This window comes from Pseudoliparis swirei, chromosome 23, assembly GCF_029220125.1.
Source record: "Pseudoliparis swirei isolate HS2019 ecotype Mariana Trench chromosome 23, NWPU_hadal_v1, whole genome shotgun sequence".
NCBI lineage: Eukaryota > Metazoa > Chordata > Actinopteri > Perciformes > Liparidae > Pseudoliparis > Pseudoliparis swirei.
In genome coordinates this window covers 6,569,159-6,595,017 of record NC_079410.1, presented here as the reverse complement: position 1 = coordinate 6,595,017, position 25,859 = coordinate 6,569,159, and the positions used below count along the sequence as shown (strand labels likewise).

The 25,859-nt window shown below is 47.0% G+C and overlaps 2 protein-coding genes across 3 annotated transcripts; both read left to right on the top strand.

The window, feature by feature from the left end:
• The first annotated feature begins 759 nt into the window (after positions 1-759).
• kank2 (KN motif and ankyrin repeat domains 2) lies at positions 760-19,009 on the top strand. 2 transcript variants are annotated; one of them, XM_056407508.1, is made up of 13 exons: positions 760-815; positions 6,834-6,912; positions 11,452-11,521; positions 11,806-13,134; positions 13,263-13,484; positions 13,800-13,908; positions 13,998-14,600; positions 14,678-14,765; positions 15,245-15,464; positions 16,015-16,157; positions 16,707-16,907; positions 17,005-17,103; positions 17,515-19,009. In XM_056407508.1, exons 3-13 carry the CDS (start codon positions 11,482-11,484, stop codon positions 17,569-17,571), a joined length of 3,111 nt encoding a protein of 1,036 aa, XP_056263483.1. In that variant the 5' UTR covers positions 760-815; positions 6,834-6,912; positions 11,452-11,481; the 3' UTR covers positions 17,572-19,009. The 2 variants fall into 2 exon arrangements, with proteins under 2 accessions (XP_056263483.1, XP_056263482.1); XM_056407507.1 differs by lacking the exon at positions 760-815 and adding an exon at positions 6,155-6,231.
• A 5,231-nt stretch (positions 19,010-24,240) lies between these two features.
• Positions 24,241-25,017, top strand: LOC130188645 (hemoglobin embryonic subunit alpha-like). The gene is made up of 3 exons (XM_056407055.1): positions 24,241-24,354; positions 24,442-24,649; positions 24,845-25,017. Exons 1-3 carry the CDS (start codon positions 24,257-24,259, stop codon positions 24,971-24,973), a joined length of 435 nt encoding a protein of 144 aa, XP_056263030.1. The 5' UTR covers positions 24,241-24,256; the 3' UTR covers positions 24,974-25,017.
• Positions 25,018-25,859: the final 842 nt, after the last annotated feature.

The following is a 25,859-nucleotide window of genomic DNA, read 5'->3' as shown; positions in this document are numbered from 1 at the left end:
ATCTGGTTGTAGATGTTTATTATGACGGAGGTATATGCTCCTGTGTGAGCTGGGTTGTGTTGACTTGAGTCTTAGTTTTGGTTATAATCATGCTGTGATTTTTTAATTTTTTTTATATTGTCTGTCACTGTTTTATGTTGTATTGTCTGAAACTGTGTGTAATGTGCTACTGCTGCTGTCTTGGCCAGGACACTCTTGTAAAGGAGATTTTTAATCTCAGAGGCATTTCCTGGTTAAATAAATTTAAAATGATAAAAAAAAGTCATGGAAAGTAAGTACATGTTTCAAATTACTGTATTTATTTTTTGAGGTACTTGATAATTTAGTCAAATATAATAAACTTTACATGCAAACTTAATATTTATAGAAACAGATTCACTGTTGATAGATTATGATTAAGGAGTATATTTTGCTGATAATACTTCTGCACCTTGACTTTCTAATATAGGTCTTCCAGTGGAGTAAAATAAGGTTCTCCGTGCCCACTAAGGGCCGTGGAAGGAGGCCCTTGGAGGCCCTTTAAAGTCATTGACGTGTCGGTGAAGGTGTGTGGATGTCCTTGAAGCTCCTGCCTGGTACTCGATGAAGCAGCGCGCTTCCTTGGAGGGAAACGAAGGCCCCACGGCAGGTTGGAGCTCCCCCGAACGATGACGCGCTGGAGCGCCCCGATTGGCCTCGTGGTCGCTGGCCCTTTAAGGGGCGGGGCGAAGCGGAGAGGAGGGGCGGGGGCTCGGAGCATCTTGGCTGCGGTGTTTTTGTCTGTCAGTGAGCGCTCCTCCTGGGCCGAGCCGGGTGAAAGGATAACCAGAGGGCAGGTAAGAACCGGGAATAACTTGCGATTCCTCTGTTGGGAAAACTGTCCCGGAGTCTCTGTGTCAGTCTGTTGTTTTAAATCGCTGCAGGCGAGGAGCCTTCTTTGAGAGTGGGACTTCTTTTGTGAAGCCTCGGTCCTCTCTCTCTCTCTCTCTCTCTCCGAAGTAACGGCTCTTTTCTCCCCCCTAAAACCCCGCCAGCTTCGGTCATACTCCTATTACTACCTGCTCTATAAGGCGAATTATTTTTAATAATCCCCCTCGAGTATTTCTTTACCGTAAAGAGGAACGTGAAACTGAGTCTCGTGGTGGTCGCGGTGCCTTTTTTGTTTGTTCGCGAGCATCATTTGAGGCTCGCTCGCGCGCGCGCGCGGCGAGACGCGCCGTTAACGTTCATCAAACCTCGAGAATATTATATTCAGAATGACGATAGTCGCGTCGAAGTGAATGTCAAACCGAAAATGTGAGTTTGCGCCGACCTTTAAATTTATGTAGATGTGATAATTATGATATAAATGTAAATTAAAGCTGTGCATTACATAGAGCAGCATTACATTCTCCACGTCATTTAAGGGCTTTCTTTCTGCCACGTGACATGATCAACTTGTGTGTGTGCATCGATTAATATAGTTATAATAGTGTAGTATACTGTAGGTTGCATTGCCAACCCCCCTTTCTCCACTTATGAACACATTTGGGTGTTTGTTTCAGTTTGACCTCCATTATTGACCCCCCCAAGCCCCTCCCCCTTGCCATACACTTATCTGCTGCAACAATCCAACCCTTTTTTTCTAAATATGCATTTGTTGAAATGAAAAGCCGAGTGAAGAGTACGCCGGCTCGGGGGAGAGGGTGGGCCCGGTGCATTCTGCAAAGTTCTCATTGCTTCCAGATGTCGGTCCGCTTTTTTTTCGCTCGCCGGCTTCTCGCCCTCAAATTTGCTCGTCTCGCCGCCTGTAACCGGTCAGCGGTCGCCTCGCCTCGCTCCTCTGAAGATGGATGGGTGCCGATGGAGTGATGGCAGCTGGGGGCCGAAGCAGGGTGAACTCCACTCCTCCACACGTGTGCTTTTTCAGAAAGCCGGAGGCTCGAAACCGTGTCTCAATCCGGACGCATGGAGATGTTCCCTCTCGACATGTAAATCGGTTTTGTGTTACAACATGGAGGATTGTTTTGTTTATGAATGGACTTCATGTGTCAGGCGGTCTCATGATGTGTGTGTGTGTACATGACCTCTGAGTCACCAGCACGTCAGCTGTTGTGATGATTAGGGACGTGCCGCAGTTGTTAGGATGTGGGGGTGCCGTCATCAGCCTGTCACAGTGCGGCCTTCACACAATACACCGCTGTCCCGCTGGCCGTATTAAATCGCCTCCCAGCGGACAGCTGCGTGGCACTCGGGCTGCTTCCGTGGCGAGTCGAGAATGGCGTTACGCGGTCTGTGGCTCCGACATTTATTCTAATATTCTTATTACAAAGAATCAGGACTGAAAATGTCCTGATTCTTTGTAATAATGGTGCAAACGGACTGGGGTCCCCCTTGGAAACCCATCACCCCGGGGGAGTTCCTCACGCCACAGTTCGGGATTCTCTGGTCACGTTTGTGTGCAGCTGGAGTTTCCTTCAGAAGTTTTTTTTTTCACCGTGCTGGAATGTGATCGTCTCGTTACAGCTTCTGGACCCAGGGGTGCAGTCGAGGAATGCAGGGCTGTAAACCCCATTTGCACACTAGGCCACACGCCGGGCATTTAAATGGTTTAGTGAGCCTCATGAAATTACTCCCTGCAACCTGGAGAGACGGTCCGTCGCTGTCTGTGAGTTCAACCACTGATAAGAAACTCCGGACAGTTTTACTGCGTGATGGACGAACTGTTCTGGTTTAAACAATACACCGTGTTTAATGATCCTTTACGTCTCTGAAGTAGATCGAGTTAGCGATATATAAAGATCTATAATGTTGTTAAAATGCCTTTTGAGTGAATACACATGCAGGAAACTTGTGTTTTACTTCTTATTATATCTGCATATATACCATTTATAACATAAAAAGATTATCAGTCACCAGGGATGGGCAATATATCAATATTATATTGATGTTTTGGTATAGATAATATGGTAATATGACTGCTCTAGAAGTAATTGTTTTAATAAAGTGTGATATTTTATTTTCTCCATATCGACCAATCAGAAACATGTTCCATGTTTTCCTCCCTCAAAGCATCCTGAACCTTTTTAAAAAAAAATAGTTCCTCAGCTTTTGTTAGAACAGCTTTTACGTGATCTAGTCTTTTTATGCAGAACTTTGGTTCCCCTAATTTAGTTGTCTGTTTTTAATTTATTTGGTTTTTAATTAATTAATTTTTTATTTTCCATTTTATTTTTTATTTTAATATATACTTTTAAATGTAATATTGGTTTCTTGCTATTCCACTTGTTTTGCTTCGACTCTCTGTGGAGCACTTTGTAAACATTGTTTTTAAAGGTGCTATGTAAATAAAGTTATTATTATTGTTGTTAACAACGTTCTTATAGTCGTATTCGAGGTTGATTAGTTTAAAGTTAGGGATAAAAACACGGCCGAGTATTGCAGAAGTACCATCGGTCTGATTTGGGCAAGACGGAGAGGGTCAACGCTCCCACTGAACTCTGATTGGAGCAGCCGGTATCGAGAACATACGGTCTAATCTGGCTTTTAAAGTACTGGGGACTGAGATTATCAGCCTAAATAATCTCACTGGACCTCCTTCAATCCATTAATCACTCAGTAAAAACAAGATGTGCTTTTCTGTCCAGTAAAGCGTACACACACACACACACACACACGTGTTGGAGTCGTCAGTGTCCTGGATGTTTTTAGACCAACAGCTCTCGGGAAGTAATTGATTAGATCCCCTGAGAGGAAACATCTTAAATTCGCAGTGAGGTCACTTCCTCTGCGCCGCAACACACGACGCCCCCGAGCCTTGACCCCGGCCGCCCCGTCTCATCGCCGTCTGGCCTTCGTCTCGCTCCCCTCTCCAGACCCCAACGGCTCTCCTCAAACCATCGCAGAGCCCCTCTGCTCCGCGTCATTCCTAATCCTCCACGACTCGCACGGGGAATTCTTCCTCCCGAATCTTCAGGTTTTTTGTTTGTTTCCGCCGGTCTTCTTTCCCCGCTGCCGCTCCTTGTCGCTCAGCCCCACCCGCGTTCGGTTTCCTGTCGGAGGTCGGCACGATGACCAATCGCAGCCCGGGGCGGGTGTTTACTCTGCTCCCGTTCCAGGAGTAACGGGAGCCGGCGGGCCCCTCCTCCTGGCCGGACCCGAGCCCAGACTCCTCGGCCCAGCGCCGTCTGCTCCTCCACGCCACCGCCACCACGCCGTAATGTGAAAAACAGGCTTTTTTTAGTGCAGGCGATCCTGGAAGGGACGTCCCGCTGGATTATGATTTCGCTGTCCTGAGTTATTAAACCCAAATTAGTCAAAACCCACATGGCCCACAGGAACACGTCGAGATGACGTCACCTGGGCCCGGCGGCCGAGCGGTGACGACAAAACGACCGCCGTCGCTTTTCACATTCGCCGTTCTGCAGCCGCCCGTCGGATTTGTTGTCATATTTCTCTTCGGATTTACCGTTCGTGCGACGACCCTGCGGTCGAACGAAGCCGTTCCACGAGGAAGGGCGAAGACGCCTCGGTAGATCGACAACCGCGCCTCCCGTGGGGATCCCGACGTTTAGATCTCCTCATGTCTATATGGAGGCCTTTGCGGCCGGTTACTCTGTGTGTGTGTGTGGGGGGGGGGCTCTGAGCAACCATCAGCTTCACACGGGGAGACGAAGTGCAGCTTCTCATGAGGGATTCTCGATTGTCGGCCTATTTCTAGGGGAGGAATGCGCAAATGATGGTAATCTTCAAGGCGGAGCCTTTTGAGATTATGAGGAAAAGGTCCTTTTTGTTTTTAAACTGAGTTCTCGCCGCCTACGGCCTCGTCCCGTTGCTCCCGGTGGCGGCGGCGGCGGTGATTCATTCTGCTGGACTCGTGGTCTTCTCATTCGAGAACTTTCCATCTCAAACTCTCAGCAGCGTTTCTCCCCCCACCCTCCTCTTCCTCCTCCTCCTCCTCCCAGCAGTTTTGCCTTTCTTTCCTCACATTCCCATTCTTTCTCTCCCACCCTCCCTCACTCGCACACCGCTCTCCTGACTTACCCCCCTTTTTTTTTCTCTCCTCTTTCTCTCCCCCCTTCACGCTCTCCTCCCCTTGTTACTCTTTCTCCTGGGCCGGGGGGGAAGTGACCGGGTTGATTCGGGATCCTCTGGGAATAGAAAGATGGAGCTCCCTTTTCCTGTAACCCTTTCTTCATCCCACTTCAAAAGCGTTGCCAGATATCGTCTGTTTGGCCACATCAATTTGCTCGGTATGAAGAGGGGGAGGAGGGGGGAGGGGGAGGGGGGGCATGCTCATGCCCTGGCAGAGCAGGGGGTCATCCGAGAGCCTTCTCTAAGCACGGAGGTGACATGAGAGAGAGGCGCATTGGTTACCTGTCGCCACAGAAATCACTTTCACATCCGCCGGCCCTTAATACGACGATTTAAACGCCGCAGCTGTGTTTGTCGCTCCGTGGGAGTCTCCGGGCCCCGGGCGGCGTTTTCCCTCCGCGCTGCGTGGGAGTCGACGGGAGTTCAAGTCGTCTCCCGTGACGTCTGGTATTCGTCTCGCGTTCGCCGAGTTCTCTCGCTTTAATCTCCTTTCCCTTGAAAGCGGCGTTTTGGCATCGACGAGCAGGATTCTGTAATCGGGTCGTGATTCATAATATTGGGAGTTGCGCAATTAGCCGCACGGATTGGCGGCCATTTTTGGAGGCTGCGGGGCAACCTCGTAGATATCGGCCGCTCGGCCCGCGTAGTTCCCGTCTCCGTCAGTGTGTGTGTGTGTGTGTGTGTGTGTGCATCACGGCACTTCATACACTGTTTGTTTGTTTTGAGGCAAGTTTGCTTACCACACACTCATACACACACAATCTCTCTCTCTCTCTCCCTCTCTCTCTCTCTCTCCCTCCCTCCCTCCCTCCTCTTCCCCTCTCTCTCTCTCCCTCCCTCTCTCTCCCTCTCCCTCCCGCCCTCTCTCTCCCTCTCTCTCTTCCCCTCTCTCTCTCTCCCTCCCTCTCTCTCTTCCCCTCTCTCTCTCTCTCTCTCTCCCTCTCTCTCTCTCTCCTCTCTCTCTCCTCCCTCCCTCTCTTCCCCTCTCTCTCTCCCTCTCCCTCCCTCCCTCTCTCTCTCTCCCTCCCTCCCTCCCTCTCTCTCTCTCTCTCCCTCCCTCTCTCTCTCTCTCTCTCTCTCTCTGAGATGCCCCTCCTTACTTTCTATTAGAACCAGCTGTGGAACCAGGGGCTGAATGAATGGCTCTTTGTGGTTCGGCCCGTCGTTCCAGTCTGAAAGGTCTGTTTCTCCCCCCGCCCCTCCGCCCTCGGTGCTATCGGCATGACAACAGTATGAAGCAATGAGCTGGACAACAACACGCCTTGTTATGAAATTATGCAATGGTCACCCAAAAAAACGATGATGTGGGCGATGAAGGCTCATGAAATCTGTCTGGCTTTCAGGTTCTCTGTTGCCACAAAATACTGGAGTGTGTGTTTGTGTGTGTGTGTGTGTATGTGTGTGAGTGTGTGTGTGTGTGTGTGTGTGTGTGTGGATCACAGAGGCAAGAAAACGGAACACACATTGCCCAATCACATTGCAGGGAGGCTCCCGGCCTTGAATTGATTAGAGAGCCATGCATTGGAGGGAGGAATGGAATGGGGGGGGGGGGGCTATGCATTAAAGTAAGTGGAGTAAATGTCAAGGTTTGCTGTATGCAAACGGAGGACATTGTCCAGAGTCTCTTTTGTTCCCTGTCCGGGTCAACAGAGCTACACACCTTATTTTTTTTTTTTTACGTTGTTTGATGATCTCACGTCGTCTGGTGACTACGTCTTGGATCCACCGAAAACCGCGACCGCCAAAGTTAAAGTTTCCCTTTTCTCCTGGTTCCCCCCCAGGTGCCGACTGTAGGACGAGTGCACGAGAAGGAAGGGAGAGCAAGGAGCCTGGGGAGGAGAGATCCCGTCCTCGCAGCTGGTACGAAGCGGAAAATAAATCCCCCTTTCCTTCTTTTCCTAATTCGCAAACCATTCCCAAGCTCCAGCAGAATACTAATCACCGAGTCCCGATGGCAGTGGAAAAAAAACATCTTCTCTGGTCGTGGTATTTCAAACATAGCAACACTGAGGTCTAATGCATTGTATTGGCAATAATAATAAGGTGACTCAACGGATGGAAGCAATGAGTTTGACAATCTGAACAGAGTTGACCTCAAAATGAAGCCTGGCATCTTAAATTACTTTTCAGGGTGGTCTCAAAACTCTCAATCCACCGACACAAGAGTTCAGACCCGTGCTGTAAAAAATAAATGTCTCACAATGTCTGCTGAGATGTCAAAGACGCTCCACTCCCAGTAGAGTGGACAGCAGGAAGTCTCTACAGCTTCCGCCGGAAACTAAAAACACACCTTTTCCGACTATATCTAGATTAAAACACAGATTAGCGCTTCAGTGGCACTTAAATAGCTCTTATTATGGTACTTTTGTAGTTCGACTATGTTGAGGAAATGTTACTTTCTGTATTCTTGTTGTTCTTAGTTTGTACTCTACACTCAAAGAAATGACTCATTGGATGAACTCAATTAAATTGTTGGCAGGTTTTCCATCCAATAATTATATGCAACTCCAACTCAAATTTAGCACATCAGTGCAATACAATGTAATTAAGTTAGTCCAACTCATTTGTTTCAAATACATCTAAAATAAAATAACGATATTCATTAAATTAAATTAATTTGTGTTTGTCCAACTCAAAATATAAACTAACTAACAAAATATGCAAACTCCACACAGAAGGAACGCCCTGACTGGGAATTGAACCCACGGCCCTCTGGCTGTGAGGCAACAGTCCTAGCCACCACACCACCGTACAGCCCTGAAAGTGTCTTCACCTCATGTAAACAACTGATTTTCAGCTGGCGCATGCGCAAAGGGTAGTCCTCAATGAAACACATTTATTTTGAGTTGATATGCACACCATCTAACCTAAATAAATCTAATAAATGAAAGAATTCATACATTTTGTGTTCCACCCATTCAATATAAATATCTTCGTTTTGTAATTGATTTATTTAAATGTATCAAACAATATTTAAATGTGTCACCTCTAAGAAGGGCTCGAATCGTTTTTTTGAGTGTAGGTTGATGCACTTATTGTGAGTCGCTTTGGATAAAAGCGTCTGCTAAATGACATGTAATGTAATGTAGAGTGCAGTTATTCTCATTACGTCTTCCAGGACGTACGGCAGATGTGTAATTGGCGCTGGGTGACCTGCGTCTTCTCCCCCGAGGGGGGGCGTCTTGATCTTAACGGCGTGGGGGGACGGAGGAGGGAGGAGGACTTCCGTTTGTGTGGTTTTTGCGGCTGTAAACACATTTGGTCTTGGATTCTTGTGGCCGGGGAGAGACGCCTGAAGAATGGCAACGTGACACGAGGGGAGAAGGGCGCACACTGGCTTCTGTTCAGATGTCAGCTCAAAGGAACTCTGTCAGAGAGAGAGAGAGATCCAAGCCAGACACACATGCTCGCACATCTGAAACACCCAATGAGCCGCTGTTGGAGGAGCAGATGTGGAGGCCTGGTGCGGGGGTGGGGGGGGGTGTGTTGGGGGGGGGGGGGGGCGTTAGAAAACAAGGAGAGAGAGACATTTTGAAGCCGTTTTGGTCTCGCCTGCTGGGCCGGGATGTTTGGTTGTGTAACTGCGGATGCTAATTATATCTCATCAACTATCCCCTGTCAGCGCCGTCTTCCACCCTCTTGCACACACACACACACACACACACACACACACACACACACACACACACACACACACACACACACACAGACAGGCTCGTTTGCTCCCAGCCACTCCCCTTCTCTGTGTCCTGTTCTCACTTTCTCACCCCTGTAGGCATACCCGGGCCGCGCATCATCAATCTACCGCTTTCACGCCGCGCTGGAGACGAACAGACGCTCGCACCGTCTCGCCCTCAGAGGCCTCTCATTCCTTATTGTTTAACACAACCTATCTTTTAGTTCCGTGCGGTGCTCCCTATGTAATAGTTTGCTCTCCACATGTAATGTAAGTCTTAAAGTTCATCTGTAGGAATTCCTCTAAAAGCAAAACACACAGTTTGTTCTGCTCGGCGTCCGATGAAGCGAACGGCGTAATCTTTTCCCGGCGCATTACATTCCCTCGTGATGAAACGGGTGCGTACGTGCGCGCTTACAGTGTTTCCACGCCTCGCGGTGTGGGTCAAAGAGGGCGACGAAGGGCCGCCGATAAGGGGACTCGCAGCAGGACGTTAAACCGACTACAGGACTTCAAAAAAAATACCAAGTCAGTCCAGTCAGTGTTTCCGAGCAGCGCTGACGACGGTCACGAGGGAGCACGAGAGAGACGAAGAGGAGGCTTGGAGTCCAAAACCCTTTGATCCTTGAGCCCCTCGAAGTCTAAAGAGGAGTCGGGGAGCTCGGCTGGGTGACGCTCCGGGCGGCTCCAACACGACATCCTCAATTCAAACAAAGAGACGACCTCGAGAGTTAATCTTCACTCAACTCACAGGCATCGGCTTTGTGGGCTCGGTGGCGTCGCCGACCCTGTGTCGTTCACCGCGGGACGACAAGAGCGTCATCTGTTGTTTATAACAGGGTTCGTACGGTCATGGAAAACCTGGAAAAGTCATGGAATTTTAAAATGGTCATTTCCAGGCCTGGAGAAGTCATGGAAAAAACTTAAATCATAAAAGTCATGGAAATGTGTTATCACGTGTTCATTTACGCCGAGTTTGAAATAATGAATATATTTTTTAAAGAAAGACGCTCAAAATATAAGCCGGCGATAGCTCTCAATACGCAACATTTTCTCCAGTTTTCATGTTTCTACTGAGATTTTAGTTTGGTCATGGAAATTTGGTTTAAAGTCATGGAAAAGTCCTGGAAATCCATCGGTCAACATGTGTAAGAACCCTGTAGTCAGGAGTCTAAATGCATCGTGATGTGAATAGTGTGTTTGAGTTCTCAGCAAGTCGCTTTGCTTTGTGAGACCGTGAGCTGAAACCTCCTGATTGTCAGCTGACGTGGAGAGAGAGAGAGAGAGGGGAGAGGGGGAACACACACTGGAAGTCAAATGAGAGAAGACACAGGAGGGGAAGATGAGGGGGAGAAAGAGAGAGAGAGAGAGGGAGTATCTGTAAACCCTGAATTGAGAGGCGAAGTTCTCGCGCGCCGCTGATTCCTAATAAGGTTGTAACTGGCGGTCTCAAACCTCGCTCTTGGGTTTTGCTGCCAGGAAACTTTCCCCCCGTAACTCCTCTCCTCCGAGGGCTCGGAGCAGAAACACACACACACACACACGGTCGACTGCGACCCGACGTGCTCTCAGAAAATGAACGGATGAAATTAGAAAGGGAGGCGGGAGGGTGATGTGGTTAAAGAAACACTTCTGAACAGTCGCACACGAGAGGACAATGCGGTTTAAAGAAACAACAGCGGTCGTTTTAAGGCCAGAATGCAAACTGTGTTTAGCGGAGTGCTCGACTACGGTGCTTATGCCTTTTTACGGTAAACATTTTCACTTGTCGCAGAAGGAAAAGGATGGAGCACTCGAATAGCACGCGTGTGACTCACACCTCGGCGTTTCATACATCCCCTCATGTGCTTTTATTTCTTGTTCTTTTTAAAAAATATTCACTTTTCCAGCGTGCATTTTGAGTATCTGGAGTTCCTGACGACCCAGTCCGTCTTTTTGGGCGCCGCCTAGTTTTAGAAAACATGTGATTCAAGGAGATGTGAATCCCTTTCTTATGTCACCTGCTGATTGTATTTTTCTCGCAAGCCAATCAGAGCAGCCCTTCATCGGGAGGGGCGGGGCTTAAACATATGGGCGCTAAAACGTTTGAGGCAGAGGGTGAATACAGGTTCATTCAGACAGGCAGACAGTGTGATACAAATACAAACATGTTCTGGTAGAAACCGAAAATACAAATAACTAGAGCGGGCACTCGGTAGAGCGCATACCTTCGCATATCACAAGATTGGGCATTGAATTATGAACATGTTGGCATTAGTTGCATGCCAATTGGATACAAATTGACCGCGCTATGGTAAAAAGAAGATTTTTACCTTTGACCCGATTGATCCCAAAATCTAATCAAATGGTCCCCGGATAATAACCAATCATCCCACCAAATTTCATGCGATTCGGTTTAATACTTTTTGAGTTATGCGAATAGCACACATACAAATAAATAAATAAATAAATACACGGCGATCAAAACATAACCTTCCGCATTTTCAATTACGAAGGTAATTGCACAAATAATTAGCGTAATCATTTATGCAAAACAATTCCAATGTGTCTGGACTGTTGTTCTTGGCACAAATGGCAAATAAAAAAAACCTTGAACCTAAAGTAAACGGATGAAGGTCTGTGAACTGAAACACGTGTGTTAATTATCTGTGAATGGAAACATGTTGTTCCATCATGTGTCCTGAACTCATTTATGAATTCATCACCTGTCTATCTGTCTTCAGGTGAGAGTCGGTGGGTTTGAAAAGCAGCTCATGATGGCTCAGGTGCTGCACATGGACCCCGGCTTCCCAGGTGCAGCTTCTGTTTATTTGTACGAATATTTCACCACATGATAATGAAGTTCTGTTTAGATTATTACTTATGTATTCAAGATTTAAAATTAAAGTAGTAAAGTACACACTTATAAGATCAGGTTATGGTAACTGTGCCGTTCCACCCTGTGTCTGATTGGCCGATTGTTTTAGAGTACATGTATAAATACACGGTAGCCCAAAGTTAATGCTGTCATCGAAAGTCTGAGCCCAAGATTAGACGCAGATTTCCGTTTGTTTAAAGTTTATTTCCTTCCCCCTCAGGGAAACTCAACCCGCCTGCCCCCCCCTCGCTGCACGGCAAAGACCAGGAGGCGCCCTACTCAGTGGAGACCCCCTACGGCTACCGTCTGGACCTGGACTTCCTCAAATACGTGAACGACATCGAGAAGGGGAACACGATCAAGAGGGTGTCCGTCCAACGCCGGCCGCGCTATGGCTCCCTGCCGCGTGGCTACGGCTACACCGGCTCCTGGTGGACCTCCACGGAGTCTCTGTGCTCCAACACCAGCGTGGACAGCCGACACTCCTCCTTCTCCTACTGCGCCCCGGGCTACCACGCGACGCAGAGGCCCAACTTCAGCACCGCCCGGGTGGAGAAGACCCTGTTGGACGCACGCAGGAAGCTGGAGGAGGAGAAAGAGGGCCGGAGATTCTCCAACCGGGGCAACCTGGGCAGCATGCACAGCAGCGTGGTCGGCTCCAACACCTCGCTCAGCAGCGCGCACAGCTTCAACCGAGCCTACGGGGGCAGCGGCTCCTTCACCCCGATGAGCTCCGGCCTGTCCACGCCGGTGACCCCGACTCCGGCCCACCTGCAGCACGTCAGGGAGCAGATGGCCACGGCCCTCCGGAAGATCCGGGAGCTGGAGGAGCAGGTGAAGACCATCCCCGTGATGCAGGTCAAGATCTCCGTGCTGCAGGAGGAGAAACGGCAGCTCAGCGTCCAGCTGAAGAGCCAGAAGTTCCTGGGTCACAGTCTGAGCTTCAATCGGAGTCGCCCCCGCGGCGAGCTCTACATCGACATCCCCGAAGAGGAGGCGGTCACCGGAGCCAAGGGCGCCGGCGAGCCCCCGTCTCCCGCCACGCCGGACGGCTCCAAGCTTCAGGACTCGGGGTGCGAGATCGAGGACGGAAAGCGGGAGGTGCGCACCGTCGGGGTGGGACCCGAGGACTCGGGGGGCGGTCGTCACGTGGGAGTCGGGGTTCGGGAGGAGGACCTGGGGCTGCTGCCGGAGACGGCGGCGCTGAGGAGTCGAGTGGGTCGGCTCGAGGGCCAGCTGGAGAGGACCGCGCAGGAGCTGAAGGAGGCGCGGCGGCCGGACCAGAAGGCCCCTCGGGCGGAGCATCCCGTCATGGCCACCAGCGTGGGCGGGCAGGAGCCGCACGGCTGCAGCCTGCACACTCTGGTCAGCTTCACGCAGCAGCAGCAGCGGGAGCAGAGGACTGTGGGGATCCAGGTGTACACGCCGGAGCAGCCCACGGTGGTGGAGGTGGGCACCCTGCTGCGAGCCGAGAGCTGCCGCTCCCCCTCCTCCCTTCAGCCGGCGGCTGGCGGCGTCGTGGAGGGTCACCGCAGAGGACAAGCCGAAGGTCTCCGACACTTACGTTTAGAGATTGTAACAATAAGACGCATTGCGTGAGATCGTCCACAAGTAACCGGCGACCTCACGGCGTCTCACTTTCTGATTGAAAGTCGAAGTCTTCCTCCTCTCTCACAGAAGCTCCGGTCGAGTTGCCGATCGCCGTCAGCTCCAAGCAGGTGCGCGACGTCCTGAGGAGCGAGTTGTCCACTTCGGTGCCGGTGGCTAATCCGGCCATCGCCGTCGGCACATCGAGTAACCAGATCAGTTTGGTGCATTTAAAAGAAGAAGAAGAAGAAGAAGAGACCGGAGCACAAACACCCCCAGAGGCTGTCCAGTCAAAAGAAGGCCCAAAGACAGGTAACTGGACTTTACCCTGGTCGCAACACCCCCTTGACCTTTGACCTTTGTTCCCCGCTGACATCAGAATAGCAGAATGTCTTCATCTTCTGCTGTCCTGATGTCAGTGGGGGAACTTAAAACACATCTATTCCAACTATACCTTGAATCAAAAGCAGGTTAGCACTTCAGAGGCACTTGAGTGGCACTTATTATGGTATTTTTTGGAGTTTGGTTTTCTTGAAGAAATGTTACTTTCTTGATTCTCGTTTTGGATAAAAGCGTCAGCTAAATGACATGCGATGTCACGTAACGACATCACGTACCGTTTTCCAGCCTCATCCCCCCAGTCTTCGCTGAGGTCCATTATGAAGCGGAAAGCAGAAGGCGAACCAGGATCTCCCTCCACGAAGAAGAACCTCCAGTTCATCGGAGTCAACGGAGGGTAGGCGTCCCAACACGTCCACCCAGTGCACCAACCCCAAAGCCATCACGGCGTCACTTTGACAGCGACGCGATCTTCTTGACCCGCAGCTACGAGTCCACGTCGTCAGACGACAGCAGCAGCGAGAGCTCGGACGAGGGGAGCGACTCCAGTGAGTATCACGAAGCCAGAGAGAAACTGCCCGAGTCAGCGGCCCAGCACCAGCCAGCAGCCCACAGCGTGGCCTCCCGGCCTCCAGAAAGCAACGGCGTGCCTCAACAGATTGCCGTCACGCCACCGGCCGTCGCTCCGGACTCGCGGCAGAGTCTCAATCAGCCCGACTCCGAACGGCCGGACAACGAAGCCCCCCAGTCACCGGCGACAGACACTGCCTCCGACGCCCCTCCCAGTCCGGCTGCCGCGAACGAGACCGTCGACCGGTCGTCGGAAAAGTACGCGGTCGCCCGCGAGATCGCCTCGGCGTCACCGAGCACTGAATCCGCCCCCGAGCAAAGCTCGGCCGCCCGTTCGGCGTCATCGCCGCGCGCCGCGGAAACCACCGAGAGCGCCGCTCGGCACGCCACCGTCCAATCGGAGACGAGCGTCCAATCGGAGACGAGCGTCCAATCGGAGACGAGCGTCCTCTCCGAGCCGAAGCCGGCGGCCGAAAGCCTCGCGAACGACGCTGCCGCCGCATCAGCCAGGCGAGTCAGGTAAACGTACGCACGGTCGACAGGCAGAACGATGATGTCGTGCAGCATCGGTGGCTGATGGTGTCTCCTCATCTCAGACTGGACCTGAGTGAAAGCCTGATGCCGACTCTTCATGCCCTGCAGAAAGCCCTGGGGGAGCCCAACGCCTTCAGCCAGCAGGCAGCCGTGAGTATCTCAAATGTCCCCTCGTTTACTGCGGTGGTTAGCCGGTCCGTCTTTCAATCAGGGGGTCGGCGGTTCAATCCCCGCCCGAGTCGATGTGTCCTTGAGCAAGACGCCTAACTCTGAATTGCAGTGTCTACGGTGTGTGAATGTAACGTCACTTTTGATATAAGCATCAGCTAAATGACATGTAATGTAATTTATAAAACATCATGAACTATCCTGACTCTTTAAAAAAGGTTGTTTTTTTAACTAGAGGTTATCGGTTTCTTTTAATATCAGATTGCTAAATGTTTGAATCAGTCTAGGTCGGATACATATGCTCTGCTGTGCTGAGCTCTTGGGTTTGAAGTATTAAGTTTCTCCAAATGACTGCCAACGAACCCTTTTCTTGCATTTCATTTTGCTGTGGGCCTGTGAGCGTGTGGTCGGTGCCGTCCGAGTCGTGTGTCTCACGCCGTCCTCGCTGTGTCTGACCGCAGAGGGCCGCCTACACCACCGTGCTGCAGGAGTGGCTGCGCGTGTCCTGCCACAAAGCGGCGGACACGGCGGTCGTCGAGGCCTACATGAACAGCTTCGCCGCGGTCTCGCCTCAGCTGCTGGAGTTTGTGATCAACATGGCGGACGGCAACGGGAACACGGCGCTCCACTACACCGTCTCCCACTCCAACTTCCCCGTGGTGAAACTGCTGCTGGAAACCGGTGAGCGTCTGTGAGACAAGATTACGTAGCGGGGACTCTATGTGTAGACGTGGCTGATGACGGGCTCTAAATATCCAAATGTTAAGGACGTTAACGTCTGAAACTAGAACGGGCACTCGGTAGAGCGCATACCTTCGCATATCACAAGATTGGGCATTGAATTATGAACATTTTGGCATTAGTTGCATGCCAATTGGATAGAAATTGATCAACTTTTCTATGGTAAAAAGAAGATTTTGACCTTTTCATGACTTTGACCCGATCGATCCCAAAATCTAATCAAATGGTCCCCGGATAATAACCAATCATCCCACCCAATTTCATGCGATTCGGTTTAATACTTTTTGAGTTATGCAAGTAACACGCATACAAATAAATAAATAAATACATGGGCGATCAAAACATAACCTTCCGCATTTTCAATGCGAAGGTAATGATATAAGTGTCAGATGTTCAGATGTTTGGCCTTTAGTCACTCGTTCCTCCAACACGTCATACATCCCCGTCACCGTGTGAGCTGCTCGTACTGATCGCCCTCTTCGCCCGACAGGCCTGTGTAACGCTGACAAGCAGAACAAGGCGGGCTACACGGCCATCATGCTGACGGCTCTGGCCGCCTTCCACTCCGACACCGACCTTCAAACCGTCCTGCAGCTGCTGCGCACGGGGGACGTCAACGCCAAGGCCAGCCAGGTGCGCCCTCTACTGTCCATGTTGTTGTACTGCACCTCCGCAAACAAAGCAAACCCACGTGACCTACACACAGAGAGCGCACTGGCGTGTTCTTTTCAGTTCTCTCTCCTCACTGAGTTCGTCACCAGAAAGCAGCATGCAGGGTTCGTACGGTCATGGAAAACCTGGAAAAGTCATGGCATTTTAAAATGGTCATTTCCAGGCCTGGAAAAGTCATGGAAAAAAACTTAAATCATCAAAGTTTTGGAAAAGTCCTGGAAATGTGTTATAATCACATGTTCATTCACGCCGAGTTTGAAATAATTAATATATTTTTTTAAAGAAAGACGCTCAAAATATAAGCCGGCGTACGCTCTCGATACGCAACATTTTCTAAATCGTTCATGTTTACACCGAGATTTCAGTTCGGTCATGGAAATTTGATTTAAGTCATTGAAAAGTCATGGAAATCCATTGGTCAAAATGTGTAAGAACCCTGAGCATGACAACAAACGGTTCTGAAATTAGATCCACGCGTTGAAATGTTTTAAAAACGTGTGTGTTTTGCAGGCCGGTCAGACGGCGCTGATGCTGGCGGTCAGCCACGGCCGGGGGGACATGGTGCGGGCGCTGCTGTCCTGCGGGGCGCAGGTCAACATCCGGGACGACGACGGCTCCACCGCGCTCATGTGTGCGTGTGAACACGGCCACGTGGACATCGTGCGTCAGCTGCTGTCTGTGCCGGGCTGCGACGCGACGCTCACTGACAATGTAAGCGTTTAATTTTTCTCCTTATTATTCTTATTTTTTTGGATCGACAACACTTTGCCCGGCAGCGTCTCACCGCCGTCCCCCTCGCTCCTTTCAGGACGGCAGCACCGCCCTGTCCATCGCCCTGGAGGCCAGCCAGAACGACATCGCGGTGCTTCTGTACGCTCACCTCAACTTCGCCAAGCCTCCGTCCCCCGTGAGTCCTCACACACACCTCACACACACCTCACACACACACCTCACACACACTCACTGTTGCCATGAGGGCCGTAGCCAGTTCACACCAACATCCAACAGTCATACAGGCAGAAATCTGCCATAGAGGAAGAAGATATCGACGGATTTGTCCACTTGTGTTACGAAGTGTTACGAAGTTTTAGGAGTCACGAATTTAAGAATAAGAAGATGAAGCAGATTGAAGATAAAACTCCTGGAAAAAAGAATTTGATACCAAACGGTATACAAATGTAGAAATATCTAAACTCTTTAAATTTCACAGCTGGATTCTTCTTCATGCAATACAACCGTCACCTCTGTATAGTCCGGTATTAGCAGTATACTTGTTTTCATCAATAATACCATGTTTCTATTCTTTAATCTTCTATAGGTGCTACCAAAGTCTCCTCTCTTGGGTTCCGCTCCTCCTGCCGGGGAGACTAAATAGCGCCCCCTGCAGCCAGTCCACAGTAACGACTCATTCTACAATGCGATTGATTTTTTTTTTCTCCATCTATGTAACTATGACAAACAACGAGTTTGTGTGTGCGTGCGTTTCTCTTCACCCTCCATAATTTAAATGCATTATAACGTGCAGATAATTACTACAGTTTTCACCGTTGTTATCCGTTTCTTTTTTGTACACTGTGGTCTTTAAAAAAAAATCCCAGTGGCGCTTGAAGACACGGATTTCTTGTGTGGTACAATCTTGAAAAGCTGAACATCAAGACACCGGTCCAGCCGTGAGGCGGTCCAGTTATCCGCTGGTTTTAGCGTCACTTACAAATCAAAACTGTTCACTGAGTTTCATTATAATACACTTTTTAGTTTCATGTGAATCTCATATTAGTTGCTTTATAGAGCGATGTGTTTTCATTGTAACGTGTACACTAGCTCTTACACAGCCACGTCATTGTGTGTACCACAGTCATTCGGAATAACAAAAGCCAGCCCTCACGGATAAGTGTCCTTCAAGTAGCTTTGGTGCTCCAAAAATCTAACTCCAACAATATATATTAATATTCATACACAAGTTTTACAAAGAGTATTTTTTTATATGGATTTCTTTCAAATTTGGACTCATTTCACTTTGAAGGATCACATTTTTTCATTTCCTAAGCAATGATTCACTTATTTCACCTTTTTAAACACAATAACATTTTATTTTATACGACGAATACATTTCCCTAAAGACATATCTCACCCATCAGCTGTGTGATATTGTGGTGTTGATATTAACACAGGTCGGGCATCAGTGTGACGGAAGAAAGAGGGCAACACTATTCCCTGAAGGCTACGTGGCTGTGCTGTTGGTATTTTTATACGTGAAGGTATTCGGGCCGGTAGGAAGGAAAGATTAGAGCGTATCTGTGTTTGTAATATTCTGTGCGATTAAGATTTAACGAGACTTTGTCGAGAAAAGACTGAAAGCGCCGGTGCAGCCACCTCTGTGGTCATCTGGTGAGATGTCAGGGAACCAGAAAGTGTCTGATTGGGGTCTTCAAAGGATGTGCCGTATAAGATGTGAATATCAAAATAATATATGTCAATATAAACTAGTTATTACGCCTACACTCTAATTCCTCGAAACAAAAGGGCAAAGTTTATTGATGTCAAAATTGATATTACTTTTTAAACACTTTTTTCACAATTTTCTTATTCACTTTTGAGCAGTTGACATTTTTATAAACGTACATTTTTTTTATTTAAGTCCCTATCTTTTTATACATTTAGAATGTTTATTAAGCTCACGCCTACTTTATGTAACCGCACAGCTCCTTAGTTGATCTTTTATGAAGGTTTATGTACAATTCTAGACTGTTTCTCGTCTTCTAGTTGTGCATTTTGGAAAAACAATAATAATAATAAATGTGGACCACACTGTTTCTATCTGGTATTTTTTCAATATTAATATTGTTTGCATGTCAGTTGCCTTCAGTGCTTATTCCCGCACTAGCCAATGTGCTGCATCATAGTTAATTATTATTGTTATTCTTCTTGCCTATATATGCTTCATATTGGTTTAGTTTATTTTTACAGACGTTTAAATTAATTACAAGCGCATGTGATTAAATGTCCACTAGAGGGCGCTCTAACACGGTTGAGTAAGTTCTCCCATCACAGTCAGAGCTCCAGCCGGTTCAGGACACATTAGGAAGCTACACCTTTGATGTAGATGGAGCGCTCACACAATGTGGCCCGTTTCTTTACGTTAGTATTCATGTCCTGTGTACGGTGTTTTACACCAGCTCAACTGTCGCTTCATGTCTGGAAAAAGGTTTCTGGGAGAAAGAGGGGTCTGATGAAACCAGTGGCGGGCCGTGGGCCTGGTGCCTGGGCCTTCAGTGAGGTCCTACACAGTCCCACCCAGGGCCGGAGTGGGGCCACTTTTCAGCCCGGGAATTTCAGGCTCAAGACCAGCCCACTTTTTATAAATGAAGCAACAGTTCAGCTCTTACTATCCTGTCGTTCTTTTATTAATACCATGGTACAACAAATAATGTAAAGGTTAAAGTTAACAAAAAATATGCATAACATTAAAAAAGGCAGAATAGCATAGCAGGGGTTTCAGACTCAGATGAGGCAGTCGGACAGATTTGTTGGAGTGAGACCTCATGGGGGCCGTCATTGTCATGGTCATTATAATTTTTCTGCATGAGTATTATAACAAACAATGCATATTGGTTTATCAAGTACTGTCATATACTGCTCTAGAATATATAACTTTAATTAATATAGTTTCCTCTGTTATCCTCTACCTGTCCCTGTAGTCATGGCCTCCTCATTGCAAATGTCAGGCTCATCATTTTCAGCAGGAGACTCTTATCTGCTGCTCCGAAGCTACAAAGAAGAATTAAGAGTCATATTACTGCATACTTCAATATCAACAGTATATATCAATATTGGCATAATATTTGCAAAGTCTATGGATCACCATATTTTGGGTGATATAAGAAGGATAATATTTTAATTCAATTTAATATTTTGCTTGGGAATTGGTTGACAACGCTACAATGATATTAATCAAGGCTACAACGTTAGCCGAATAGTTATGTTGCTAATCATTAGGCCTTTGTCTCTCTTTACCAGTTGCCACTTGTGTTTGTCCTCTTGAAAAATGCCTTTCTTTTTTCAACCTGGCTTTTCCTGCCCTCTTCCTCCCGTCCATCCTCCTGACGCGTATTGTTGCATGGTACAACCCTGCGGTGTCAGAATGGAAGATGGACTAACGTGACAAATGTCAACAAATAAAATTCTCGACCGGCCCAGAAGTGAGGCCTGGTCAATTAATCCACCTCTTATTACTATCATTATGATGCCATGGCTCTTGACCAGGGCTCAAAACGACGATCACAGCGTAGTATTGGTAGATCGCATGACATAAAAAATTGGCCCGCCCCCGTCATTTTCTCTATAGCACGTCTTTGTTCATTTATTAAACTAAACAGCCGTCTGATGTTGATCGTATCTACACAACAGCATGTAATTTCTCTGCTGCAGAATGCGCGCATCGGGACGGAGAAAAAGAAAAAAAGTCACTTGCACTCGTTTGTTCACTAAACAGGGCATTGTCGCACCAAAGCAGATTTCAAGTATATGCTCGACCAAATCGACATCTTCTCCTCCTTCCGCCATTGTGGGTTGAAAAACAGCTTTGTAGTCAATTAATTCCTTTATCAAATTCAGTTTCCTAGTTCTGAGGTTTTGCATCTACCTGCCCATAGGACCCGCCTCTCAATATTGGTAATCCAATCAAAGACCTGCAGCACTCCGCCTGCTAGCTGGCTCCTGTGCCGCTTCCGGGGCCTTCGAGAAGGCCTAGAGGAGCCAACTCTAAAGCTGATTGGTTGACACAACATCGTCATTCCCATTCACTTGAAGCTACCAGCGCCTTCAATGTTGATTCTGAAGGCCTAAGGGCAGATGTTAGCCCCCTGGCAACACACGATGGCTGAATATGATTGGATAAAAGATCTAACATAAAGACCAGCCCTCCAAATCTCAACCTGGCGCGAAATTAAGAGAATAACTCTTACTCTGGGAAATAATTGAATACATATTTGTGGGGAAATATATTTAGAAAAAAATATATATTCTGATGATGTTTAGGCCAGCAGAGAAGGCCTTGCTGGCCCTGACGGCCCGCCACTGGATGAAACAAGTCCAGGACCAGGGATCTCCTGCTGTGGGCCCTTCAGATTGGTTTTCCCGTTTCTGTCCGTGTTCTACGATGCCTCCATGCTGATGTTCAGGCAATACCTCTGACACTGACGCCACATAGAAATCCCCTTTCTTGTTCAGTGGAAAAGTTTCCATCTCCAGAGACGTGACTTTCAGGCCCGTCTGCTTTAACATTTCTTTTATAGTCCCTCAAAAACAATGTTCGGGTCCAGTTGGACGAGTGCAGCAAGAGGCCTCGGACGTTCATCAAGAAGAGGGCAAACGTCAGAACTAGACGTACGCGGTTTGCCTTGTGACCTTCATCAAGGTCATCCGCCACAAGCAGAAACGAGTCAGTCTAGTAGTTCTGTACATGACAGATGTTTCCTCTTCTCCATCTATGTTGGAAGAAGGTCAAGTTGTGCCAGAGATCCTACTCTGCTTCTACAATCCTCACCGGTCGCCATCACAAGCCGACCTTGGATCCAGTTTGACCCTTTGCTGGCGAGAGTAAGCGTCCTCCTCGGTACACACCTGATAAAACCTTTATACATTCAACAGTTGTGTTACAAAAACGTGCAATACGCATCATGAATATTGTCGGATACTATGAGCACACACATCCATTGTTACAGATCACATGTTATGAAATTGAATGAGTTGGTTTATTCTAAAATAATGCAGACAATGTACAGAGTTAAAACAAAGTCACTGCCAGACTGTACAAAGTTTGTTTTCAAGACATGAGTGTAAATATGACTTGAGAGATGTTTGTAAGTTTACTGTACAAAAGGCTAAAAAATAGATTCAAAGAAGATGTATTTCTATTGTAGGAGTCCAATTATGGAACAATGTTAAAATTGATGTAAGAATGGTCAACTCATTTTCGGTTTTCAATAGGATTATTTATAAAACAATTTTTGAGGGTTATAAGTGTGATTGAAACGTATGTATATGGAAGATATATATATATATATTTATATATAAATATATATATGTATATATAATTTTATATATTTATATATATATATTTATATGCATACATCATTTTTTATTTTCTTAATTATTTTTCTTTATTCTATATTAATTTTCTGATTTATTTGATTCTAATAATTTAGGATAGGAATATATAAACATGTTTGCATCTACCTATACCTTTTCAGTCTTTCTGTTTTGTAGATTACATAGAATAATATTGTATTGTATTTCAATGATTGACTGAATAAAATACACAACAATAAAATACACAACAACAACAACAAAGTCCTGCCAGGTTTGAGGCTTGAGCACATGAAGGAGAACCTGAATCGAGGCTGTCGGTAGATCCAGAACCGACATGAAACCATCATATCACTGTGTATGCTGTAGAATGTGTGCAGACTCCACAGGCTGAACTGTGAGCGAACTACTTTGAGTGTGTGTGCTCTATTTCGGCCCTACAGTCGTTATCTTCTCATTTTATTTGTGCACATTTTACGTATTGATATTCGGCAATGGACCGCCGTTTACGTTCCTTTAAACGACGATGTGCATTGTGAAGGCATGTGATCGACAAGGAGAACACTTGTCACAGCACCAGCTGTTTTCCTCAGACAGCTGCTCGTGTTTGGGAGGAGTCGCTAAGATAACAGAGTGATGTCATGTGAGGAATGACGACACGCTGCTGTCACGAACCATATGCTCGAGACAATGGAGGATTTTAGAGGACACCTACCAGCGATTCAGAAATGAGACGGCTCTTTTTCCATGCACCAACGCAAAGAGGTAGACTTTCAAACAGCGTGTGTCCAAGAGTTAACCGAGGTCACTTCTCTTGCTTTCACTTTATTCTCTGCACAAGAGGGCAGGGGAACGCACCTGACGGCACTGACGGTGGTCATGACCACGATGAGCCGGAACAATTAAGTTATTCATTGTGCATTAGAGAAAATAAAATGGGACATATTTTCTTTTCTTGTTTTAATTAGATTTTGTAAAATGTTATCAGAAAAAAGACAATACATGGACATAACACCTAGAGGACGACAAAACAGTGGACAAAGCATCATCAAGTCAGAGTATTGAAAAATGACGTGCGTGTGCATGTTTGTGTGTGTGTGTGTGTGTGTGTGCGTGTGTGTGTGTGTGAATGGGACATATTTTCATCATCGATCAATATAGTTTCGACAAAAAAACTCAAATTAATTGTTTCCAGGTTCTGACAAATTCCAGAATTTGTTATCTTTCTCAATTGTAGGCCTATATGTGAAATATCTGTCAGTGAGACGTCACCTCGGAGCATTTTAATCCTGACATTTCAGAGACGTCCAAAAGCAGTCAGCCCTAAAACAATGAATCTGCTCATCTGGTCATAATTGACCACACGTTTCCGGTTCTGTGAAGCAGCTGTGCGCTCGGCTATCAGCTGAACTACAGGCTGGACACGCAGTTTATCGGTTCGTCCTCTGGAGGGGATCCTCCCTGACAGCTGCAGCACGGTGGAGATAATTAAGCATTAGAAACACACCATGTGTGGAGCAGGAAACAGAGAAAAGGACAAGTCATTGTTTTGGAATGTTTCCAACTGCTGAACAAATCTATTAATATCACTTGATTGCAGAGCCTGCATTTAAAATCAGATTATTCTATGTATCCTGAAAATTTTGAGGCAGACGCTATGAACCATTTTATTCTGGAGTTGTTGCTCAAATCTAGATCAAACTGTTTATATATTTTTTTTAAACATAAATATGCATTTTCATATTCATTATGTCATTTTCCTATGATCATTATATCAACGATAATTTGTGTGTTACAGAGACACATTGGGAAGATTTATTTGAATGTTTTGTGTTTATCGACCCATCACATGACCAAGCTTACTCAGCACATCTAAGAGGAGGTTCTGGGTGTGTCCATGCTCACCTTCAAGTATAAAGCCCCTCATGCTTTGGGCTGATAGCGGCAGTCAACAATAGCTAATCGAAGCCAAGATGACCAGTCTCAATGCAAAGGACAAGGCGGCAGTCAAAGCCATCTGGGCTATAGTGTCTGGACAGAAAGATGACATCGGCACCGATGCTTTGGCCAGGTAACTATGACGACAAACTGAGTGATGTAACCTGCTCCATCAGTTAATGATTCATTCATCAACACGTTGTATTTGTTTGTGACCCAGGATGCTGACGGTGTACCCGCAGACCAAGACTTACTTCTCCCACTGGAAGGACCAGAGCCCCACCTCTCCTGCTGTGAGGAAGCACGGAGTCAAAGTGATGGCTGGAGTTGCAGAAGCTGTGAGAAAAATCGACGACCTGAAAGGAGGTCTTTCTGGCCTCAGTGAGCTGCATGCCTTCACTCTGCGTGTGGACCCTGCCAACTTCAAGGTGCAGAGACAAAGTCATTACAAGAGAATAGTCTGTGATATGAAGTGTTCCTCAAACTTAGAGTATGATGGGGTTCTAGACCTGCAACAGGTCCATCTGTTGTTTTCATGCACATAAAGCTCCCATGTGTGATGATGTGGGGAGTTTTAAAAACTCCATACATGTAACATCTGTGTGATTGCTTTCTTTTCACAGATTCTGTCTCACTGCATCCTCGTGGTCATGGCCATCATGTTCCCCAAAGACTTCACCCCTGAGGTCCACGTGGCCATGGACAAGTTCCTGGCTGCTGTGGCTCTGGCCCTGGCTGAGAAGTACCGATAAACAGCAGGAGATGACGCCGACTGCAGCATGAGCATAATGATCAATAAATGCATTCAAAGCAATTGTTGTCTTCTTTATTGTTATTTGTGATGGTTTGTGTCATGGAGGAGATCAAAAGTCACATATACAGCACAAAGCTGAGTTAAAACATCAAGAATGTCACATTTTATACTCACCTCAGTCTTTTAGTCCTGACATGTCATAGACGAAGTGATTATTTGATTAATTCAGAAAGCCATCGTCAGATTAATTAATGAAAACAATCGTTAGTTGCAGCCATGTATTTATTATATTGAACTTACTCTATTTTATTATTTCAGAGACATTAGAAAACAAGAGAAAGTACATCACTTTATTCAAACAAAAACTTTATTTTGGACAAAATCAACGTTTTTCCATAGAATATTAAAATAGATTAACTCTATATGTGGCGTTGTTCTTAAATCCATGTGACAACTGTGAGCCATGAAAAAGTGGTTAGTGTGATTACTATTATTATTATTATCATCTAAAATAGTATTTTTAGTGAATGTAGGAAGCGTTAAACAAGATTTTCAGAAACAGTGCCAATGAAAATATTATACCATGTTTATGCCCAAAAAATAGCAGGACACTGCAGGGAATCGAACCCCATCCCAGTAAACCGGGAGTACCATTACCAGTGCCTTTTTCTTTTTGAGGCTTGTGTGTTATAATAATTTCTTTCATCATATCTCTTTGCCATGTCGTCTGGCTGAGAGTTAGTGTTAGCTCCGCCATCTTGTTTTTGTGTCTTTGCGAAAGCAGGAGTCTTTCCTAGTGCCTATTTCTATGTGACATAACTCTCTAGCTCATGGGTGGCCAATCAGTCAGAGACTAAGGCCACATTTACACAGAGCCGGGTATT